Raw genomic sequence first — 20399 nt, forward strand, 5'->3', positions numbered from 1 at the left:
ACTGGAAAAGTATGAAAGGCATAGGATACGATGAGGTTTTCTACATGGACTCTTCTTCACTTGATCTGAATCTAGACCTCTATGGAATTCATGAAGCAAAAGTCACCCTAAAGCAACAAATAAAGATTTCAGTTGGATGCTAGTATAAAAGAGACTGCTGGAGAGGGAGTAGGAATTTGAGTATGCAATATGATCATAAATTCCAGAGCAGGTTGAGAAGAGCTTGAAGGAAGATGGTGGACATCACTTATCCATGCACACAGACCGGTACATATTCCCCACAATATGGCCTGGACTCCTCTAGGGCAGTAACCATGAATCCTGTGAATGCGACGTCAGAATTTTTGTAATCATCGCCTCCCTAAAGAACAAGAAAAATCCAAACTCATATTAGAGAAGTCTAAAAGAAAAAAATCTAGGAGAAATGCCTCTTCCTGGCAATGGAGATTGATACAAGATCATTTTTTGCCAGGTCGGTTTCCCTGTGGCTATATAAATCTGTGGTGCTGATGTGACAGCAACCTTTTGCAGTTATACTTATTTGCTTTCAGTTACCTGAGAAGCTGAGGCATCAAGGCAGGAAATGAGTTGCTTTATCAAAATAAGAAAATAAATAACTGAAGGGCAAGTATATATCTATTGCTATTCAATCATATCTGACTCTTTGTGACCTCATTTGGGATTTTCTTGGCAAATATAGTGGAGTGGTTTGCCAGTTTCTTCTTTAGTTTATTTTAGAAATCATGTTAATATGTTAAATAAAATATTATTTATTTATTTTTGCCAATCTCCAAATAGAACATTGAGTCTTGAGAACACTGAGCAGGAATATGTAATCCTTGAAGAGACTTAATCAAGATGTCAGGAGTTTTACTCCTCCATCTTATTTTTTATTCCAGTTTGGGGATGTTACCTAAAGAATAAAATTTACAATAACATTTAGATTTTGAAGGAAACTTGGATGTAATCAGGCCTACCCCCTTCTTCCACAGAAGAAAAATCTAAGGCTTAGAAGTGAAGTGACTTGTTAGAGGTTGCAGGTAATAAGGAGCAGATCCAGGATTAGAAGTCAGGTTCCCCAAGTCCTTGCTTTATATGTCATCCAGTTTTCCCTCTACCTTCTAGAAATAGAGCTTGGGAACTATGGGAAGCCATGCTCACTTCAATTGTGCTTTTGTTGGTGATGTTCAGATAGATCCTAATGGTTATAATAAGTTCTTGTTCCCTAGATCTTAGGGGAAAATTGGGAAATATTTTGGAAGAAGAACTCACCATAATATATGAGTATTGAGTTGCTGTGTCAAAGAAAGACCCATCAAGTCTTTGTCTCTGTAGTATCAACCAGTTGACTGACCCACAAAGGGAGTGCCTGTCAATGTTCATTATCCCACTGGCCATGGAGAAGACCTTCACCCAGTAGGCTGTCATCCTAGGGATTTGAAACCAATACAGAGTTTTACATAGTCCTATGCTTGGATCATATAAGAAACTAACATACATGTAATGGGGGGTTTGGTGTAGATCACTTAAAACCCTCAGGAAAGATGCTGGGGGATCATATATGTGTGGACATTATTGATTTTGATTTGATTGATTGATTGACATGATTGATATTGATATATGGTTTTGAGCAGCCTTTTTCCATTGGCAAAATTGCTGAAATTGTTTTGGTTTGTTTATTTTTGTATTTTTGTTTTGTATTTAAAGCTGCCTGGCTGAACTCAGTCTGGAATTTTCCTGCATTCCTATCTGAATGGTATAGATTCCTTTACTCAGAGCAAGTGACATTATCAGGTAAAAAGGGAGAGCTTAAGAGTCTCTTCCTTTTCCCCACCATACTTAGGTCACATGACTTCAAGAAGTAGACCTGGAATATTAGCCTTTTTCATTCATCCCTTTTAATTCTAAGTGGGGAATGGATTCATCAACCTGTAAGTGCAAGTCCTGAAGACCTAAGAGTCCAAGCTAGGATTTCTGAGGACTCAAGGTCCAAAAATACTAACTCTGTGAAACCCACAGCTCAGCTCAGCTCCTACACTTGCATTAATTTCCCCAAATACAAATCCAAAGTCCCACTGGCCTAATGTTCCTGACCCCTTGATTAACAAGGACTTTGTTGCTGGGGTAGCTGTATTCTTACACTCCTGACAGGAATCCTGGGCCATAGATTTCACTTGGGAAGGAATGGGGAACTTCTTATCCTGAATTCAAGGAACTGTCCGTGTTCACTCTGGAAAGTCTCCCAAATTGGAAAGTCCCTTATCTTTCATCCAATTAGAAATCAGATCACCTAATGTGGTATTGGTTCCTCTAATTAATTGGTCTTTTTGATGAATTATTTTTATTGTATAAAAATATGTCTCCCCCCTGTATTCAGGGTCTAGCCTTAAACAGAGGAAGGGGCTCAATCTCAATTTATTAGGCAATTGATAAGCACTGATTAGTAAATTGATATGCTCAAAAAATCAAATCTGTTTCCTTATCTTTTGCTTGTTACATAGACCAAGTTGGGCTAGACTAGGGGGATAGAGATGGTTCTCTGATCTTCCCATACTTCTCACAGTTTTACCATTAGGGAGTGAAGGAATCTTTCACTCTTAAAGAAGAATACAGGAAAATCCCAGACTATCCTCAGTTTGGCAATTCTAAATAAAAGGTGAGTTCTGACTCTACTGGTAATGGAAAAAGGCTGCTTCTAACTGTGTGGTGGGTCATCACAGGCTATCTACACATTTATCCTAACTTTTAGAAGCAGGTCCCCAGCATCTTCCACATGAATAATGCCATTTTAGGTGAGATAAGTCTGTGTAATGCTTCCATTTCACATAGATTCCTTCTATTCCTGGACATCATAAGCATCTTCTCCTTTCCCTATGTCTAATACACTATGCATTTCTTCCATTCCTTGTCAAAGCAGCTAAGGCAGGAGTGACCATAAGTTCTTAAAGAGAATCAACCATAAAGGAACCATTTATCTGATTTTTAGGGAAGTCCTCCCAAGAATTATCACATGAACAGGATAAAACCCAAATCTGAGATGAGATGGACACAAACTAAAGATCAGGTCATTAAGATCATATTTTAGCCTTGGGTAAAGGACTCCTCTCTGGTCCTCAGTCTCATCACCTGCTATGTGAGGAGAGTCTATTAGGTCATCTCTGTTTCATCTAAGTTTCAAATGGGTTAGGTATCACCCAGGGACCCTTGTTCTCAGAATAGAGTTCTTTATGGGGAGCCAATTTCATGTAATCCATGAAGAGAACAGAACTTTTTGAAATACCATCTCTTTTACAACAATGTCTGCACATAGCAAGAGGTTAACATTAATGCTTGCTGACTCTTCACTGATTGACAAGCAAGGCTAGTAAGAGAAAATGAAGCAATGGCTCCAGCTCTGGAAGCCTGACTCACTTCTGGATAACTTCTTGACTGAGAATGCTGGTCTAGAGCCAGTCCAAAAGTTTTGTTCCTTTACTAGTTCTCTGAGTAGACTCTTGACCAAACCATTATTGGAATTTTTAGATCAGGAAGGGATCTTAGAGATCATTTCCCTCTAACTTTAGCAGCTACATGGTGTAGTGAAAGATCGTTAGGCCTGGAGTAAGGAAGATTCTTCTTCCTCAGTTCAAATATGGCCTCAGATACTTTACTAGCTGTGAGATCCTGGGCAAGTCACTTACTCCTGTTGGTCTCAATTTTCTCATCTGTCAAACAAATTGAAGAAGTAAATGACAAAGCACTCCAGTATCTTCCAAGAAAACCCCAAATGTGGTCACAAAGACATGGCTGAAAAACTCCATAATTTTCCTCACTTTATAGATGAGCAAATAGCATCAGAGAGGTCATATAATTTCACCACTAGAAAAAAAACTGCTATGAAATTATTTCTCCAAAGCTGAGAAATTAGTGGCAGAGATGAGATTAGAACTATTGCTTGCTGGTCCTGCATGCTTTATCCATTACCCTGTGTTAACCTGTCCTAAGGTTCTCATAGAGGCAGTTGGTATCCAGGGGCTTCATTTCAGTGTTCCTTTTAGCTACTTTGGTGGAGGGATGACTTCATGCCAATGGGAGGGGCTTACCAGGTGCTAGAAGGATTCTGAGGAAATGTTGCAAAGGAATGATCAGATTTTTTGAATGTCAACATTTTTGCAAAACCTGTGAAGAAAAGACACAATTATGCCTGATACACAGTGTAAGTAGCAATGAGTTCAGGTTCTGAGCAGGTCAATGATTTCATAGCTAGAATAATATCATTTACTGGTCTCTTGTCTATAAAAAGAATCAAGAGGCAAAGAGAAATCCACTACTTGTGGGTTTTGCCTTAAATAGATAAAGTATGCATTAAATAGCATTTATTTAAACACCTCTTGTGTTCCAGGTACTGTGGTAAATGCTGGGGATACAAAAGCAACCTCCCCAGTCCTTTCTCTCAAAGAACTCCCATTATAGTGGGGGAGACAACTTTCAAATAACTACATAAAAACAAGACAGGCAGGATAAATTGGAACTTTAATTCAGAGCCAAGCACATACCCAAGCTTGTATTACTGTGACCCAGACACATGGTCCCTCATATATTACCAGTTTCTTCATTAAAATCATAATAATATTTGAATGATCTCATACTTTTGTGAGGAAAGTGTCTATAAACTGCAAAATGCTCATATCAATATGAATTGTTATCATTATTTTCCTGAAGCCTGCATGAATTATGGAAATTTATCTGGGTCTAGATTCTCCACCTTCTTCTGCTGCTCTTCTCTCTCCACAAATCCCCCGGAATCCAAAGGATTGATCATGTAAGAATTTTAAAGTTTTATGGTCAGGAGGGGACAAGAAGAGAGAAATATGGAATAAGCTCCAGTCTATCTACCACTAGAAGGGGGTAAAAGTTTTCATTTCCCAATCCTGCAGAGTCCAACCCATGTTTTCTGAGTTTGCTAGGATGAAGCAAAATGCCAAGAGGACACAGATCATGACAAAGCTTTTGAAGATGTGGCAACCTGTCCAGTTGGACTGATATCACATTTAGAATATAAATTCCCAGAGCTCTTAATTCTGGAGCCCTAATCATTGGCTCACCCTCTTTAATGTAGTTGATGGACTCTTTTCTGCGGTTAATTCCAACCTTGTCCCACTGCTGAGTGCTGTCCAGATAGTGAGTACTGATGATTGTACGGGTGGCTTTAGAGAGAGTTTGTTCTGCACAGCCCTCTGGGAGTCTAAGGTATTCTGAGAGACCTTTGCCATCAATAGTTTCCTCAATAATATCAGCAATGGGGTTCCCTGTGAGGCAGAGGCATCATGCTGTCAGTCATTTAGCCATTAATAAGCAATTATAGTGAATTATAATTATATAATAATTAATATTACTAATTTATTAATAGCCAGTAAGCACTTACTATGTGCCAGGTCCAGTGCTAAGTACTTGTACTCTTTTTCTAATTACAATATCAGGAAAAAAGCAACACAACTGTACTTGTTTAAATAGGGAACCAAAACCTTACCTGCATTTAATGGTATTGGATTACTTTATGTTTCTGACTTTACAGAGTTAAAGGGATGCTAGAATTCATCTCCAGGGGTTCTTAAACTTTTGGGGAGTCATGAACCCCTTCAGGTTCCTCTTAGAACAATGTTTTTAAATGCATAAAAAATAAATAGGAGCACAAAGGAAAACTACAATTGAAATAGTTATAAAAATACTAATAAAACAAGTTCATGAGCTCCCAGATTATGAACCTTTGAACTAGTCCAATTTCCTCTACTTTATAGAAAATGACACTAGGCCAAGAAGGGAAGTGATATGCTTGGGATCTCTTTACGAAATCATTCTAGCTTAATTCTCAGGAAAGGGAATACAGTCTACTGATGGAGTAAATTAGCACTAGAATAAAATGAAATTGCTGTTTAAAATGTATTTGCTTTTATCTTCATACTATATAAAGGCATATGAAGAAGATAACAATATAATAAAATGGCAAATGACTAATCTAATGGAATGGTCAATAACTAGGGGTACACACTTATGTTAAGTACACCCCCCATAAGATATCTATTCATAGACACTGAGAGGCAGGGGGGAAGGGGCAGGAGGGAAGGGAAAGATCAGGAATGAAAGAAAAGGAAAGGAATAATTTAACTGGAGGAGGGAGTAAGAAGGAAGTTGAGAAAGGGAGGAGAAATGTCACAGACACTAGAGGATTGCTAAAAACACTCACAGTAAATGCTTGGACTAAGATATAATTTAAAATTTCCTCAACATTGCTCTACTTTGCTTTATGTGAAGTGAATACCAATGATGTGAGGGTAAGGAACAAACTATTTCCCTATGATATAAGTAATAGTTGAATAAGGTGCTATTAACTTAAAATGATCTATGGCACTTTGAACAGAGAGAAGGATAAATAAATCAGTTATAAAAGTAGAGTTACTAACAGTTAAGTTAGAGATAACTAAACATATTTTGCAGCTCTACTTGGATTGCTTTATGATTTAAGCATGGGAAAATTAGTTAATTGATTATAGAAACAATTTTTTGAGAATTCAAACTTGTTATATATTGCTACTTATTAAGAGTTATAAAATGAAACATTTCTGTAAATATTTTACTTCCTCTTCATTCTCTTTTAAAAAAATTTTATTTAATTAGTCAATTTAGAACATTTCCCCCTAGTTACAAGAATCATGTTCCTTCTTTCCCTTCTCCCCAACCCCTCTAATAGCCAACGCGCAGTTCCACTTGGTTTTACGTGTGTCCTCGATCAAAACCTATTTCCATGTTGTTGATGTCTACACTAGGATGATCATTTAGAGTCTACATCCCCAGTCATATCCCCATTGACCCATGTGATCAAGCAGCTCTTTTTTCTTCTGGGTTTATAGAAACAATTTAAGATATGAAAATGTATAAAGCTTAACAAAAAGTATATCTCAACATTCCTCAGTTGTTTCTAACCAAAGTAGGTGTAATAGTGATGGATTATTAAGCATCAATGTTTTTTAAAAAGCAAAATGCAATTCTTACCTTGGATGATGACTTGGGTCTCTGATTCAGTGCCTGGAACCATGTTTTCCAGATCTGCTGCTTTTACTAATACATTCTGCTCATTATCTGATACATCAAAGAAAAGAAATTTGTGTGTGTGTGAAAGCCCAATATCCAGGCCTGGGATCAAATTCTGCTTCTGACATTTATTAGCTCTGTAAGAATGGGCAAAATAATTTAACTTCTCTGTACCTCTATTTTCTCATTTAGAAAATAGGATTAATAATACCAATAGTACCTACTTCAGGGTTGTTGTGAGGCTCAGACGAAAGCTTAAATGCAACAAAATGAGCTATTATTGTCTTTGAAATAATCAATATTTAATCAATATTTATTATTTCATTGAGTCTGGGGCAGCAGTGATTGAGTAATTATTTTACCTCAGGTAGGGACCTGAGTAAGTAGTGATAGAATTAATGATCTCCGATCAGGAAGGATATAGAGATGAATATAAAATAGTAGAAACTGGTGAGTAGCATGAAGATTAGATTCACTAGAACTTACTCCAATGGACTATCCCAAAAGGTACTATTTTTGCTAGCTAAAAAACTTAGTTCTTGGATGTCTCAGGGCTCCTAATAATTGTATAGATTTTACAAGTTTCAATAACATCATGTTACTTTTACAAAATCATTTAGAGGTTTCAAACCCATGAAATAAAGAACCAGAGAGCCCTTCAAGGAAGATGGGTAGATTCTCTGATGAAGATCCATGGGAGAACATAGATAGGAATTGTACAGGACAAGGAAGAGGAAATGAGTTGCTATTGATACCATGTAAGGAATATTAATTTTGAAATTATGATCATCAAAGAACTACTGAAGTCTATTTGTAATGATAGCTAACATTTATAGAGTGCTTTGAGATTTGCAAAGTGTTTTACATATGCTTTCTCATTTGATCTCTACAACTCTGAGAAGTAGCTGCTATTATGATTCCCATTTTACAGATGAGGAAGCTAGGAAGGGCTAAGAGATTTTCCTAGTGTCACAGAGCTACTAAGTATCTAAGGCAGGATTCAAACTCAGGTCTTCATAATTCAAAATCCAGTTCTCCATCAACTATGCCACCTAGGTATCCCATGTATGCAATATCAATCACTAAACACTTATAAGCACCTACTAAATTCCAGACACTGTGCTAAGTGCCCATGAAATACCATCTTATTTAGGGAGAAATGAGAGGGGTTGGAAGGAGAAAATCTATGAACTCCATTTTCTCACCATACCTTTTCCCTTCTTTGATGGATCAAAGAAAACATTTAATACAGTCTGCTTGATTTTTATTCCCTCAGGCTGAAAAGAGACAATAATTTATTTATTTATTTTTTCAGTTTTTAACCAATATATGCTAAGCTTGTCAATAAAAATAATTAGATTTTAAAAAAAGAACATTCTCTGCCCTCAACAACCTTGCTGCACTCTCATGGGGGTGGGGGGAAAGAACATTAACTGTGTTCACAAGTTTTCCCATAATTCCCATAATAATTTCCCAAATAAATTTCCCCCAAAAAAAGATATATGGACAGCAGAATGGACTGACCTATTATATAGTCTTTCACTTACTGTAAACTGATAATTGCCTCAAATTGTTATCAGTACTGTACCAATATCAACAAACAATTTCTTACTAGTCAGAGGCTTTCTTTCTATAGGGACAAAGGTCTGGTATTCCTCTCCCCCAGAAGGACAATTAGGAAAGAGAGAAATTCTAGCTGGTGGTCTAGGGAACATTGAGTAGATATTGGTAGAAGGTGAGTCTTGGCATCAACTCTGGCCTCAGGACAAGTTGTATGCAAGAGATTAATTATTCCAGTTCCCTTGCTACAGATGACCCAGGCCTGTGATTTTTAACAATGATGACTATGCCAGAAATATCATTTTTTTCCAGTGGTTCTAAGAAATCTGGTGATGTTCCTGCTTATTTCATAATGAACTTCTCCTAACATTGCCACATGGACTAGATCATTAAGATCTGAGAAATGATCCTTCCAGGGTGTATATGAAGGTTGAAATATGTTTTCTTAATTTTTCCTCAAGTACAAAAATAAGTGATTAACCCTCTAAGTCCTACTTTTCTGGGTTCCAATCTTGCATTATTAAAAGAATCCTACTCTTAGTTGACTTCCTTCTTGGGTTAAGAGCAGTGTGTGAATTACTAAGGAAAGAGAAAGGGAAAGGGTGAAGAGGAAAATGTTTTACTGACAGATTCTGTACTCTCGTGGAAAGGGCCCAGGACTCACCACAACCTTCAGTGTTTTCCTTATTCCATCTGCCACATAAGCTCCCCAGACAGCTGCCTTCACCTCAATGTCATGCATACCGAGCATCAGAGGGATGATGGTTAATGGTACCACACGGGAGGAACTAGGCTCAATAGTCAGGGTTTGTCTATACCTTTTGTTGACAGTAGAAGAACTACAAAATGCAGGATTGTACAGAAGCTCCACACGGACCTAGAATGTGGCAAACAGAAAAGAGGTTTGAGGAAAGGACACTCAAATGACAAAAGATTGATTGAGTCACTTTGATGCAGCCCCAGGTTGAAAGAAAGAAATCTTTATTCCTATTCCATTTTTACATTCTCTAGTACAAGGTAAGAAATGGATTCCTGGACTATTATCAAGAAAGTAGACTTCTGAGACTTCCGGTCAAGATGGCGGCTTAGAGAAAGCTAAAGTTCAGATCTCCAGAAAACCCTTCCCGACCAATCTCAAACTATAAGCTCCTAAGGCGCCGAAATTCAAAACAATCAACAGCATAGACCCTGGGAATCCTCCTCCTGGACCTGGACCTGGATCAAAAGGTATGGCCCCCCTCAAAAGCCAGAACCCGAGATCACTCAGACCTAAGGGGTAGGAGCGCAGAGTCCAAGGCTCCGGGAAGCCGCAGCCACACCCCCCTCAGAGAGCAGGGTCGTCTGAAACAACAGCAACCCTCAGGGCAGGCAAGACAGCCTCACCAGCTGGATCCTGCTTTCCAAGTCTCAGTGAAAGTCACTGCCCTCAGAGCTCCAGGAAGCCACTGCCCCTTCCCCCGCAGAGAGCAGGGTCCTCTGAAACAACAGCAACCCTCAGGGCTGATAAAACATCCTCACGACCAGCTATTCTGAAGGCAACTTCCAGAAAGCAACCCGACCCAGTCAAGGGGGCACCTTAGCAGCAGGGAAACAGAGAGAGCCGGGGGAGAGTGTGGCCCCCTGGTCTGACCCTTCCATTCCAGTTCCAGTGAAAGTCATTGCCTTAAGGCATACTCAGTTTAACCCAGGGAAAGCTCATAGAACCGACAATCTGCCCAGGACTAAAGCCTCTGAACACCAGACAGAGATAAGAAAAACTAATCCTCCACATTCAGAGATGGCAAATTCCACAGAAGCACAGAAGCCCCAAAATCACAAGAAAAATAAGAAGAAAGGGGAGACTTTGGACACATTCTATGGAGCCAAAATACAAAATACAGAGGAGATAGAAGATGATACACAAGAAAATGCTCCAAAACCTTCCAAAGGAAATGGAAACTCTCCACAAACCCATGAAGAATTTGAATCAGAAATTACCAAAAAGATGGAAGCCTTCTGGGAGGAAAAGTGGGAAATAATGCAAAAGAAATTCACGCATCTACAAAACCGGTGTGACCAAACTGAAAAGGAAAACCAGGCTTTAAAGGCCAGAATCAGGCAACTGGAAGACAACGATCATGTAAAAGAGCAAGAATTAATAAAGCAAAGCCAAAATACCAAGAAATTAGAAGAGAACATAAAATATCTCACTGACAAGGTGACAGATCTGGAAAATAGAGGGAGAAGAGATAATTTAAGAATAATTGGACTTCCAGAAAAGCCAGAAATGAATACCAAACTCGACTTCATGATACAAGATATAATCAAAGAAAATTGCCCAGAGATTCTAGAACAAGGGGGTAATACAGCCACTGACAGAGCTCACAGAACACCTTCTACACTAAACCCCCAAAAGACAACTCCCAGGAATGTAATTGCCAAATTCCAAAGCTCTCAAACAAAAGAAAAAATCCTACAGGAAGCCAGAAAAAGACAATTTAGATATAAAGGAATGCCAATTAGGGTCACACAAGACCTTGCAAGTTCTACTCTGAATGATCGTAAGACATGGAACATGATCTTCAGAAAGGCAAGAGAGCTGGGTCTTCAACCAAGAATCAGGTACCCAGCAAAACTGACTATATACTTCCAAGGGAAAGTATGGGCATTCAACAAAATAGAAGACTTCCAACTTTTTGCAAAGAAAAGACCAGAGCTCTGTGGAAAGTTTGATACCGAAAAACAAAGAGCAAGGAATACCTGAAAAGGTAAATATTAAGGAAAGGGGAAAGGAGAAAAATGTTATCTTCTTCTTTTACTCAAACTCTTTTCTATAAGGACTACATTTATATCAATCTATGTATACTAACATGTGGGGAAAATGTAATGTATAAATAGAGGGTAAAGAAAGACCAAATAGAATAATCTTTCTCACACAAAGTGTAAACCTCAAATTTCCTTAGACTTATAAATGTTGGAAATTTCACCATTGGGATATTTCATACTTGGAAAATTTCTTACTGATAGTCTATTGGAATGGGAACCCCATTGGCATGGGAGGTTCCTTCTCTTCCCTTCTTAAGATTACTTTAGGACAGAAACCCTTTGCTGAACAATGGAAAGGACTTTGACCTATGCTTAAGCATAGAACAGGAATTTCTTTGAGTCTTGATTGATTTTAGAATTGATACAATGGAGATACTTGGAATAAATCTCCACCCTATTCAGTCCTAATAGGATTGAGTAAGGGCTGCAGCCTAGATCAAAATTTAATTATTCCAATCTCTACCCTACTCAAGTTAACAGGATTTAGAAAGGGCTGTAGCAAAGGAGTAAAGATTTAATCATTTGAAAATATGACCTTCAACAGACATGTGCAAAAGCCAGAAACCTCTGGGCGGTCCTGGGTTAAGCTAGAGCCTCCATTGACAGGGAAATTGATGAACAGTGATTGGTAGATGTGAGGACTGAGGGGAGGCAACTTGGAGGGTTTCCTTAAAGATAGGGGGTCTGAAGACTCGGGAGGAAGGGGGAGAGTTGGTCGGTGTGGTTCCTGTGGCTCTGAGAAGGTTTGCTCTGAAGGAAGCTGAAGGTGGGGGCCTCTGAGACTGTTTCTCCATTTTGGACACGTGAGTAATAGGGACTGATCTCTTTTCTTTGCCCCAGCTATCTAAGGGCTTGGGCCTTTTGGCCCAGCCTAAACAGAAGGGGTATTTAAGCCCTATTCCCTTCTCTCCCTTTTTTTCTCTCTCTATCTCTAATTCCTTTCTTACTCCTATTGTAATTAAACTCCAAAAAAGGCTGATGGCTGACTTGAGTGTTTCATTTAGGAATTACATAGCTGATTCCTTGGCGACCTTAAATTAATATATATCAGTCTTTTAAAGTGATTCCCTTGTTACAAAAGATTCACATGGGAAGGGGAGGGGAAGAAAACTCCTATAAGAAGGAGAGGAAGAGAGGATTTTTTACTTAAACCTTAATCTCAGGGAAATCAACTCTGAGAGGGAAAAACATCCAGATCCATTTGGGATCTTGAATTCTATCTTACCCAACAAGGGTAGGGAGAAGGGAAAACCAAGGGGGGGAGGGGGGGAGGGAAAACAAAAAGGGAGGGAAAGAGAGGGGGCGGGAACAAAAAGGGAGGGACTAAAAAGGGAAACATCAAGGGAGGGGACAAGGGGGACTGATTCAAAGTAAATCACTGGACTAAAAGGTAGAGCCGAAGAAGAAAAGGTTAGAATTAGGGAAGGATATCAAAATGCCAGGGAGTCCACAAATGACAATCATAACTTTGAACGTGAATGGGATGAACTCACCCATAAAACGTAGACGAATAGCAGAATGGATTAGAATCCAAAACCCTACCATATGTTGTCTTCAAGAAACACACATGAGGCGGGTTGACACCCACAAGGTCAGAATGAAAGGATGGAGTAAGACCTTCTGGGCCTCAACTGACAGAAAGAAGGCAGGAGTGGTAATCATGATATCTGATAAAGCCAAAGCAAAAATAGACCTGATCAAAAGGGATAGGGAAGGTAATTATATTTTGTTAAAAGGGACTTTAGACAATGAGGAAATATCATTAATCAACATGTATGCACCAAATAATATAGCACCCAAATTTCTAATGGAGAAACTAGGAGAATTGAAGGAATAAATAGACAGTAAAACCATATTAGTGGGAGACTTAAACCAACCATTATCAAATTTAGATAAATCAAATCAAAAAATAAATAAGAAAGAGGTAAAAGAAGTGAATGAAATCTTAGAAAAATTAGAATTAATAGACATATGGAGAAAAATAAATAGGGATAAAAAGGAATACACCTTCTTCTCAGCACCACATGGCACATTCACAAAGATTGACCATACATTAGGTCACAAAAACATAGCACACAAATGCAGAAAAGCAGAAATAATGAATGCAGCCTTCTCAGATCACAAGGCAATAAAAATAATGATTAGTAATGGTACATGGAAAACCAAATCTAAAACCAATTGGAAATTAAACAATATGATACTCCAAAATCGTTTAGTTAAAGAAGAAATCATAGAAACAATTAATAATTTCATCGAGGAAAATGACAATGGTGAGACATCCTTTCAAACCTTTTGGGATGCAGCCAAAGAGGTAATCAGAGGTAAATTCATATCCCTGAATGCTTATATTAACAAACTAGGGAGAGCAGAGATCAATCAATTGGAAATGCAAATGAAAAAACTTGAAAGCGATCAAATTAAAACCCCCCAGCAGAAAACCAAACTAGAAATCCTAAAAATTAAGGGAGAAATTAATAAAATTGAAAGTGATAGAACTATTGATTTAATAAAGAAGACAAGAAGCTGGTACTTTGAAAAAACAAACAAAATAGACAAAGTACTGGTCAATCTAATTAAAAAAAGGAAGGAAGAAAAGCAAATTCACAGCATTAAAGATGAAAAGGGGGACAGCACCTCCGATGAAGAGGAAATTAAGGCAATCATTAAAAATTACTTTGCCCAATTATATGGCAATAAATACACCAATTTAGGGGATATGGATGAATATATACAAAAATACAAACTGCCTAGACTAACAGAAGAGGAAATAGAATTCTTAAATAATCCCATATCAGAAAATGAAATCCAACAAGCCATCAAAGAACTTCCTAAGAAAAAATCCCCACGGCCTGATGGATTCACCAGTGAATGCTATCAAACATTCAGAGAACAGTTAATCCCAATACTATACAAACTATTCGACATAATAAGCAAAGAGGGAGTTCTACCAAACTCCTTTTACGACACAAACATGGTACTGATTCCAAAACCAGGCAGGTCAAAAACAGAGAAAGAAAACTATAGACCAATCTCCCTAATGAATACAGATACAAAAATCTTAAATAGGATACTAGCAAAAAGACTCCAGCAAGAGATCAGAAGGATCATTCACCATGATCAAGTAGGATTTATACCAGGGATGCAGGGCTGGTTCAATATTAGGAAAACCATCCACATAATTGACCACATCAACAAGCAAACCAGCAAGAACCACATGATTATCTCAATAGACACAGAAAAAGCATTTGATAAAATACAACACCCATTCCTATTAAAAACACTAGAAAGCATAGGAATAGAAGGGTCATTCCTAAAAATAATAAACAGTATATATCTAAAACCATCAGCTAATATCATCTGCAATGGGGATAAATTAGACGCATTCCCAATAAGATCAGGATTGAAACAAGGATGCCCATTATCACCTCTACTATTTGACATTGTACTAGAAACACTAGCAGTAGCAATTAGAGAAGAAAAAGAAATTGAAGGCATCAAAATAGGCAAGGAGGAGACCAAGTTATCACTCTTTGCATATGACATGATGGTCTACTTAAAGAATCCTAGAGATTCAACCAAAAAGCTAATTGAAATAATCAACAACTTTAGCAAAGTTGCAGGATACAAAATAAACCCACATAAGTCATCAGCTTTTCTGTATATCTCCAACACAGCTCAGCAGCAAGAACTAGAAAGAGAAATCCCATTCAAAATCATCTTAGACAAAATAAAATACCTAGGAATCTACCTCCCGAGACAAACACAGGAACTATATGAACACAACTACAAAACACTCTCAACACAACTAAAACTAGACTTGAGCAATTGGAAAAACATTAACTGCTCATGGATAGGACGAGCCAATATAATAAAAATGACCATCCTACCCAAACTTATTTATCTATTTAGTGCCATACCCATTGAACTACCAAAATACTTCTTCACTGATTTAGAAAAAACCATAACAAAGTTCATTTGGAAGAACAAAAGATCAAGGATATCCAGGGAAATAATGAAAAAAAAACACATATGATGGGGGCCTTGCAGTCCCTGACCTTAAACTATATTACAAAGCAGCAGTCATCAAAACAATTTGGTACTGGCTAAAAAACAGAAAGGACGATCAGTGGAATAGACTGGGGGAAAGCGACCTCAGCAAGACAGTATAGGATAAACCCAAAGATCCCAGCTTTTGGGACAAAAATCCACTATTCAATAAAAACTGTTGGGAAAATTGGAAGACAGTGTGGGAGAGACTAGGAATAGATCAACACTTCACACCCTACACCAAGATAAATTCAAAATGGGTGAATGACTTAAACATAAAGAAGGAAACCATAAGTAAATTGGGTAAACACAGAATAGTATACATGTCAGACCTTTGGGAGGGGAAAGACTTTAAAACCAAGCAAGACATAGAAAGAATCACAAAATGTAAAATAAATAATTTTGACTACATCAAATTAAAAAGCCTTTGTACAAGCAAAACCAATGTAACTAAAATCAGAAGGGAAACAACAAATTGGGAAAAAATCTTCATAGAAATCTCTGACAAAGGTTTAATTACTCATATTTATAATGAGCTAAATCAATTGTACAAAAAATCAAGCCATTCTCCAATTGATAAATGGTCAAGGGACATGGATAGGCAATTTTCAGATAAAGAAATCAAAACTATTAATGAGCACATGAAGAAGTGTTCTAAATCTCTTATAATTAGAGAGATGCAAATCAAAACAACTCTGAGGTATCACCTCACACCTAGCAGATTGGCTAACATGAAAGCAAAGGAAAGTAATGAATGCTGGAGGGGATGTGGCAAAGTAGGGACATTAATTCATTGCTGGTGGAGTTGTGAACTGATCCAACCATTCTGGAGGGCAATTTGGAACTATGCCCAAAGGGTGATAAAAGGCTGTCTGCCCTTTGATCCAGCCATAGCACTGCTGGGTCTGTACCCCAAAGAGACAATGGATAAAAAGACTTGTACAAAAATAATCATAGCTGTGCTCTTTGTGGTGGCCAAAAACTGGAAAACGAGGGGATGCCCATCAATTGGGGAATGGCTGAGCAAATTGTGGTATATGTTGGTGATGGAATACTATTGTGCTAAAAGGAATAATAAAGTGGAGGAATTCCATGGAGACTGGAACAACCTCCAGGAAGTGATGCAGAGTGAGAGGAGCAGAACCAGGAGAACATTGTACGCAGAGACTAATACACTGTGGTATAATCGAACGTAATGCACTTCTCCATTAGTGGCGGTGTAATGTCCCTGAACAATTTGCAGGGATCTAGGAGAAAAAAACACTATTCATAAGCAAAGGATAAACTATGGGAGTAGAAACACCGAGGAAAAGCAACTGCCTGAATACAGCGGTTGAGGGGACATGACAGAGGAGAGACTAAATGAAAACTCTAATGCAAATATTATCAACATAGCAATGGGTTCAAATCAAGAAAACATGTAATGCCCAGTGGATTTACCCGTTGGCTATGGGGGGTGGGGGGAGGAAAAGAAAATGATCTATGTCTTTAATGAATAATGCTTGGAAATGATCAAATAACATATATATAAAAAAAAGAAAGTAGACTTCCCCAGCAAAATAACCTCACCTATCTGCCTCTAGGCAATGCTTATCCTTTCTACAAGATCCTCAATGAGGTAATAAGGGGTGGGAGAAGACAAAATTAATTATAATATCACAAAATCTCAGTTCTGAAAGGGACCAAAGATATCACCTAAGCAAATCTCTCCATTTTATGTCAGAAAATTAAAGTCCAGAGAAATTAAGACTTTTGAGCTGGAATGGAACTTAGATCACATGTAATTGAACTCACTCATTCTACTAATGGAGAAACTGATTCTGCTGATTCTGAGTAGGTTGTCACTGAATTTTTTGCCTTCTGAATAGGGATGTATTTCATAGTTAGCTTCCTGAGAGTTATGTGTATCTACCAGAATGGGATACGGGCAGGGACAGGTGCCACATAGAATAGGAAAGAAGATGTTTAGATAGAGATGAACGTGAGAGAAAAGAATTACTAGAGGAGGGAATTTCACCTTAATAGGATATCTGTTATTATAATTATATAGCACTGCTCGGATCTCCACTTGTTCATTACGAACTGCAGAATAAGGCAACTTCAAGTCAATGAAAAAATCTTTCATCACAGTGATCTCATAAGGGGAAGCCACACAGATCCCTGTCAAACAAAAGAATGAGTGTCAAGAGCTTTCTTGCCTCATCATCCTTGGCAATGTATTGCAAATGATACCTCCTCACCTTCCATTCATTTATGATGGAGGTTCTAAGAATTTATCTTTCTCCAACTCAGTATTTACCAAAATAATAAGTTTCAGAGGGGAGAGTCACTATTTAAAGGAGATAAATTTCTATGAAGTTCTCCTTAATTGAAAATAGACATGTTCCATGAAAAGAAGGGCAGAGTCCTCAGAATAAGTGGAGTGTGGAATATGGAAGCTATGATGTTGAATCCACTCTCCAGGAGTATTAAAAATCTGATTGCAGCAAGGAGATAATTATAAGCCCTGACTAAAATGGAAGCAGTGTGCAAAGGCACATATGTTTTCTTAGTTGTCTCTTTATTCACTCTCTTTCTATTCCCTTTCCGTATAAGGCTAGAGAAGCAGGCTCTTTATGAAGAACATTACTCTTCATTTGCCTTGTGGGCTTTTTATGGGCATTAGAAGAATAATTGTTAAAACCCAATCTCCCCTTATTCTTATGATAATTTTCTCTTATTCTTTTTTTCTTTTTCTTATTCTCTTATTCTCTGTCCTCTAAGTTTCTGTATCTTTTTCCTTACATCCTTCTCCCATTTTCTCTCTTTCTTCCTCCCCATTCTTAATTTTCTCTTTCACTCTCTTGTTGGGAAGTCCAAATAACTTCTTATGTTAATAATCAATTTGCTAAGAGCTAGGAAGTTCACATAGCATGCCAAGAGCCTGGGAGATAGAATCTAATTCCATTCTGCTTATAGGAGGGATTATATGTTTTGTATTTTAAGAACTAATATAAATTTTCAATGTATAGAAGGCATTTTTGATTGATTTGTATGTTTGTTGAAACATCTGGACATGTTCTTATCCTAGGTCTCATCAAACCTGTCTCAAGCAAAATTATTTATCCTAGGGGATTCATCTTCTAAGAAGTTTATTGAATATTGAGAAAAATATCCTTCTACAGATTTGCTGAGAAATAAATGTCGGCAGTGTCAGGAACATGAGACATTTGTGACCAAAGGTCCTCAGAGATACAACTACATAGTATGTGGTCTATGTCCTCATTTCATAAGATCCCAACTGTTCCACTTTCTTCATGTACTGCCTCTTACCTTTGGTCTTGGAGACACTCACAGCCAACACTTCCCAGGTAGTAATGGAATCCTTTAGGTATATAGTGAAAATTTTTGATGCAAGTCTGTGAAATGGAAAAAGATCAGGACCTTCAGAGAGAACAGGAGGCAGAAAGAATCCCAGGAGGCCACACACTGGGGTCCTATAGCAACTCTAGCCACCTACTGAACTACTCTACTGTGCATCCAACACTGTTCTAAGTAGAGAGTGGGATGGGGAAATATAAGCAGCATTATGTACTCAGGGATGGGGGAGGGGGCAGGATACTCTCAGAGAGGGGAAGAAGATGGGAAACCTCTCACTTGTTATTCATTTTGGAGTTCACTGCCAGATGTTCCACATCCCAAAGCCAGCTCTCTGGAAACCGACTCCTTGAGGCAATTTTTTCCTCAGATAATATTTCTTCATCCAAGTCACCTAAACTCCAAGATAGAAGAGGAGAGGAAAAGCAAATGAAATTCCAAACTTTCTGCTGATGCTATGAATATATATCCCCTCTGCCTAACAATCTCTCTATAAGCCAACTAACTTCTCTTCCTTACTAGTACCCCTGCCTAAACCCTCCAACCCTGCTGGTCCCTCTTCCTTCTCTGGCCCCCATGGCTCTGATGGGTCATAAATGTAGAATTTTTAGAATTGAAGAGAACTTAAGGAGTATTTAGTCCAATTCATTCATTTTATTAATTATTTTAAATATATTTTGGGAACATTTCATTTAGTTAATTAATTTAGAATATTTTTCCATAGTTAAAAGAATCATGTTCCTTCTCTCCCCTTCCCCCAACCCCCTCCTGTAGCCGAGGTGCAATTTTACCAGGTTTTACATGTGTTGTTGATCAAGACCTATTTCTATATTATTGATATTTGCATTAGGATGATTGTTTAGAGTCCATATCCCCAATCATATCCCCATCAACCCATGTGATCAAGCAGTTGTTTTTCTTCTGTGTTTCTACTCCCACTGTTCTTCCTCTGAATGTGGATAGTGTTCTTTCTCATAAGTCCCTCTGCAATTCATTCATTTTAGAGATGAATTTTAGAGAGGAGCAGTGATTTTCCTAAAGTTTTACTCTAAGAATTTTTTTCTCCAATCCTGGGTTCTTTCCATTAAACTGTTCTCAGTTGAGATCCCACCCCAAGGTGCCTCTTCCTGCCCAGCATATGGCCTATTCAAGAAGTCTTTCCCTATGTCAACTGTTAATCTTTGAGTCTGGATCCCTAATGATCCTCCCCTGAACATCCACACCACTGCCTATGCCTGTACGTTCCCCTCTCTGCCCTACTGGCCCATACTTCTGGCTAAGATGAGATCATCTGGACGCAGGAGCTTGTCCTTCAGGTCCTGGATGTGGCGGCAGCAGTTCAGGAAGGCTTCCTTGCATGCCTCACTCTCATCCACAATATAGTAGGTCCTCTTCTCACAGTTGTAGTTCATAGGGTTTCTGTTCATGCCCTGCTCACAGCAACGCCTCAGCTCCTGATCCTGGTACTGAGATACTGTCCAGGGCCAGACTCTTATGTTAGTCCTTATTGGGCAATCAGACACTATGCTCCAAGACTCTAGCACCACATGGCCCTGTTTCCT

General features: G+C 38.2%; 1 protein-coding gene across 1 annotated transcript in view; it reads right to left on the minus strand.

Annotated features, from left to right (window-relative positions):
- Positions 1 to 20399, minus strand: part of LOC100028784 (A.superbus venom factor 1-like) — an 87296-nt gene that overhangs the window by 25426 nt on the left and 41471 nt on the right. Inside the window, exons 17-27 of the mRNA XM_001378686.5 lie at positions 20108 to 20311; positions 19117 to 19231; positions 18793 to 18878; positions 17498 to 17640; positions 9293 to 9505; positions 8279 to 8345; positions 7030 to 7116; positions 5085 to 5288; positions 4083 to 4158; positions 1273 to 1429; positions 266 to 361 (exon numbers count right to left, since the gene is read on the minus strand). Of these exons, the coding sequence (XP_001378723.4) occupies positions 266 to 361; positions 1273 to 1429; positions 4083 to 4158; positions 5085 to 5288; positions 7030 to 7116; positions 8279 to 8345; positions 9293 to 9505; positions 17498 to 17640; positions 18793 to 18878; positions 19117 to 19231; positions 20108 to 20311 (1448 nt within the window). The remainder of the gene's footprint in view (positions 1 to 265; positions 362 to 1272; positions 1430 to 4082; positions 4159 to 5084; positions 5289 to 7029; positions 7117 to 8278; positions 8346 to 9292; positions 9506 to 17497; positions 17641 to 18792; positions 18879 to 19116; positions 19232 to 20107; positions 20312 to 20399) is intronic.

The sequence above is a fragment of the Monodelphis domestica genome, chromosome 1, assembly GCF_027887165.1.
Source record: "Monodelphis domestica isolate mMonDom1 chromosome 1, mMonDom1.pri, whole genome shotgun sequence".
NCBI lineage: Eukaryota > Metazoa > Chordata > Mammalia > Didelphimorphia > Didelphidae > Monodelphis > Monodelphis domestica.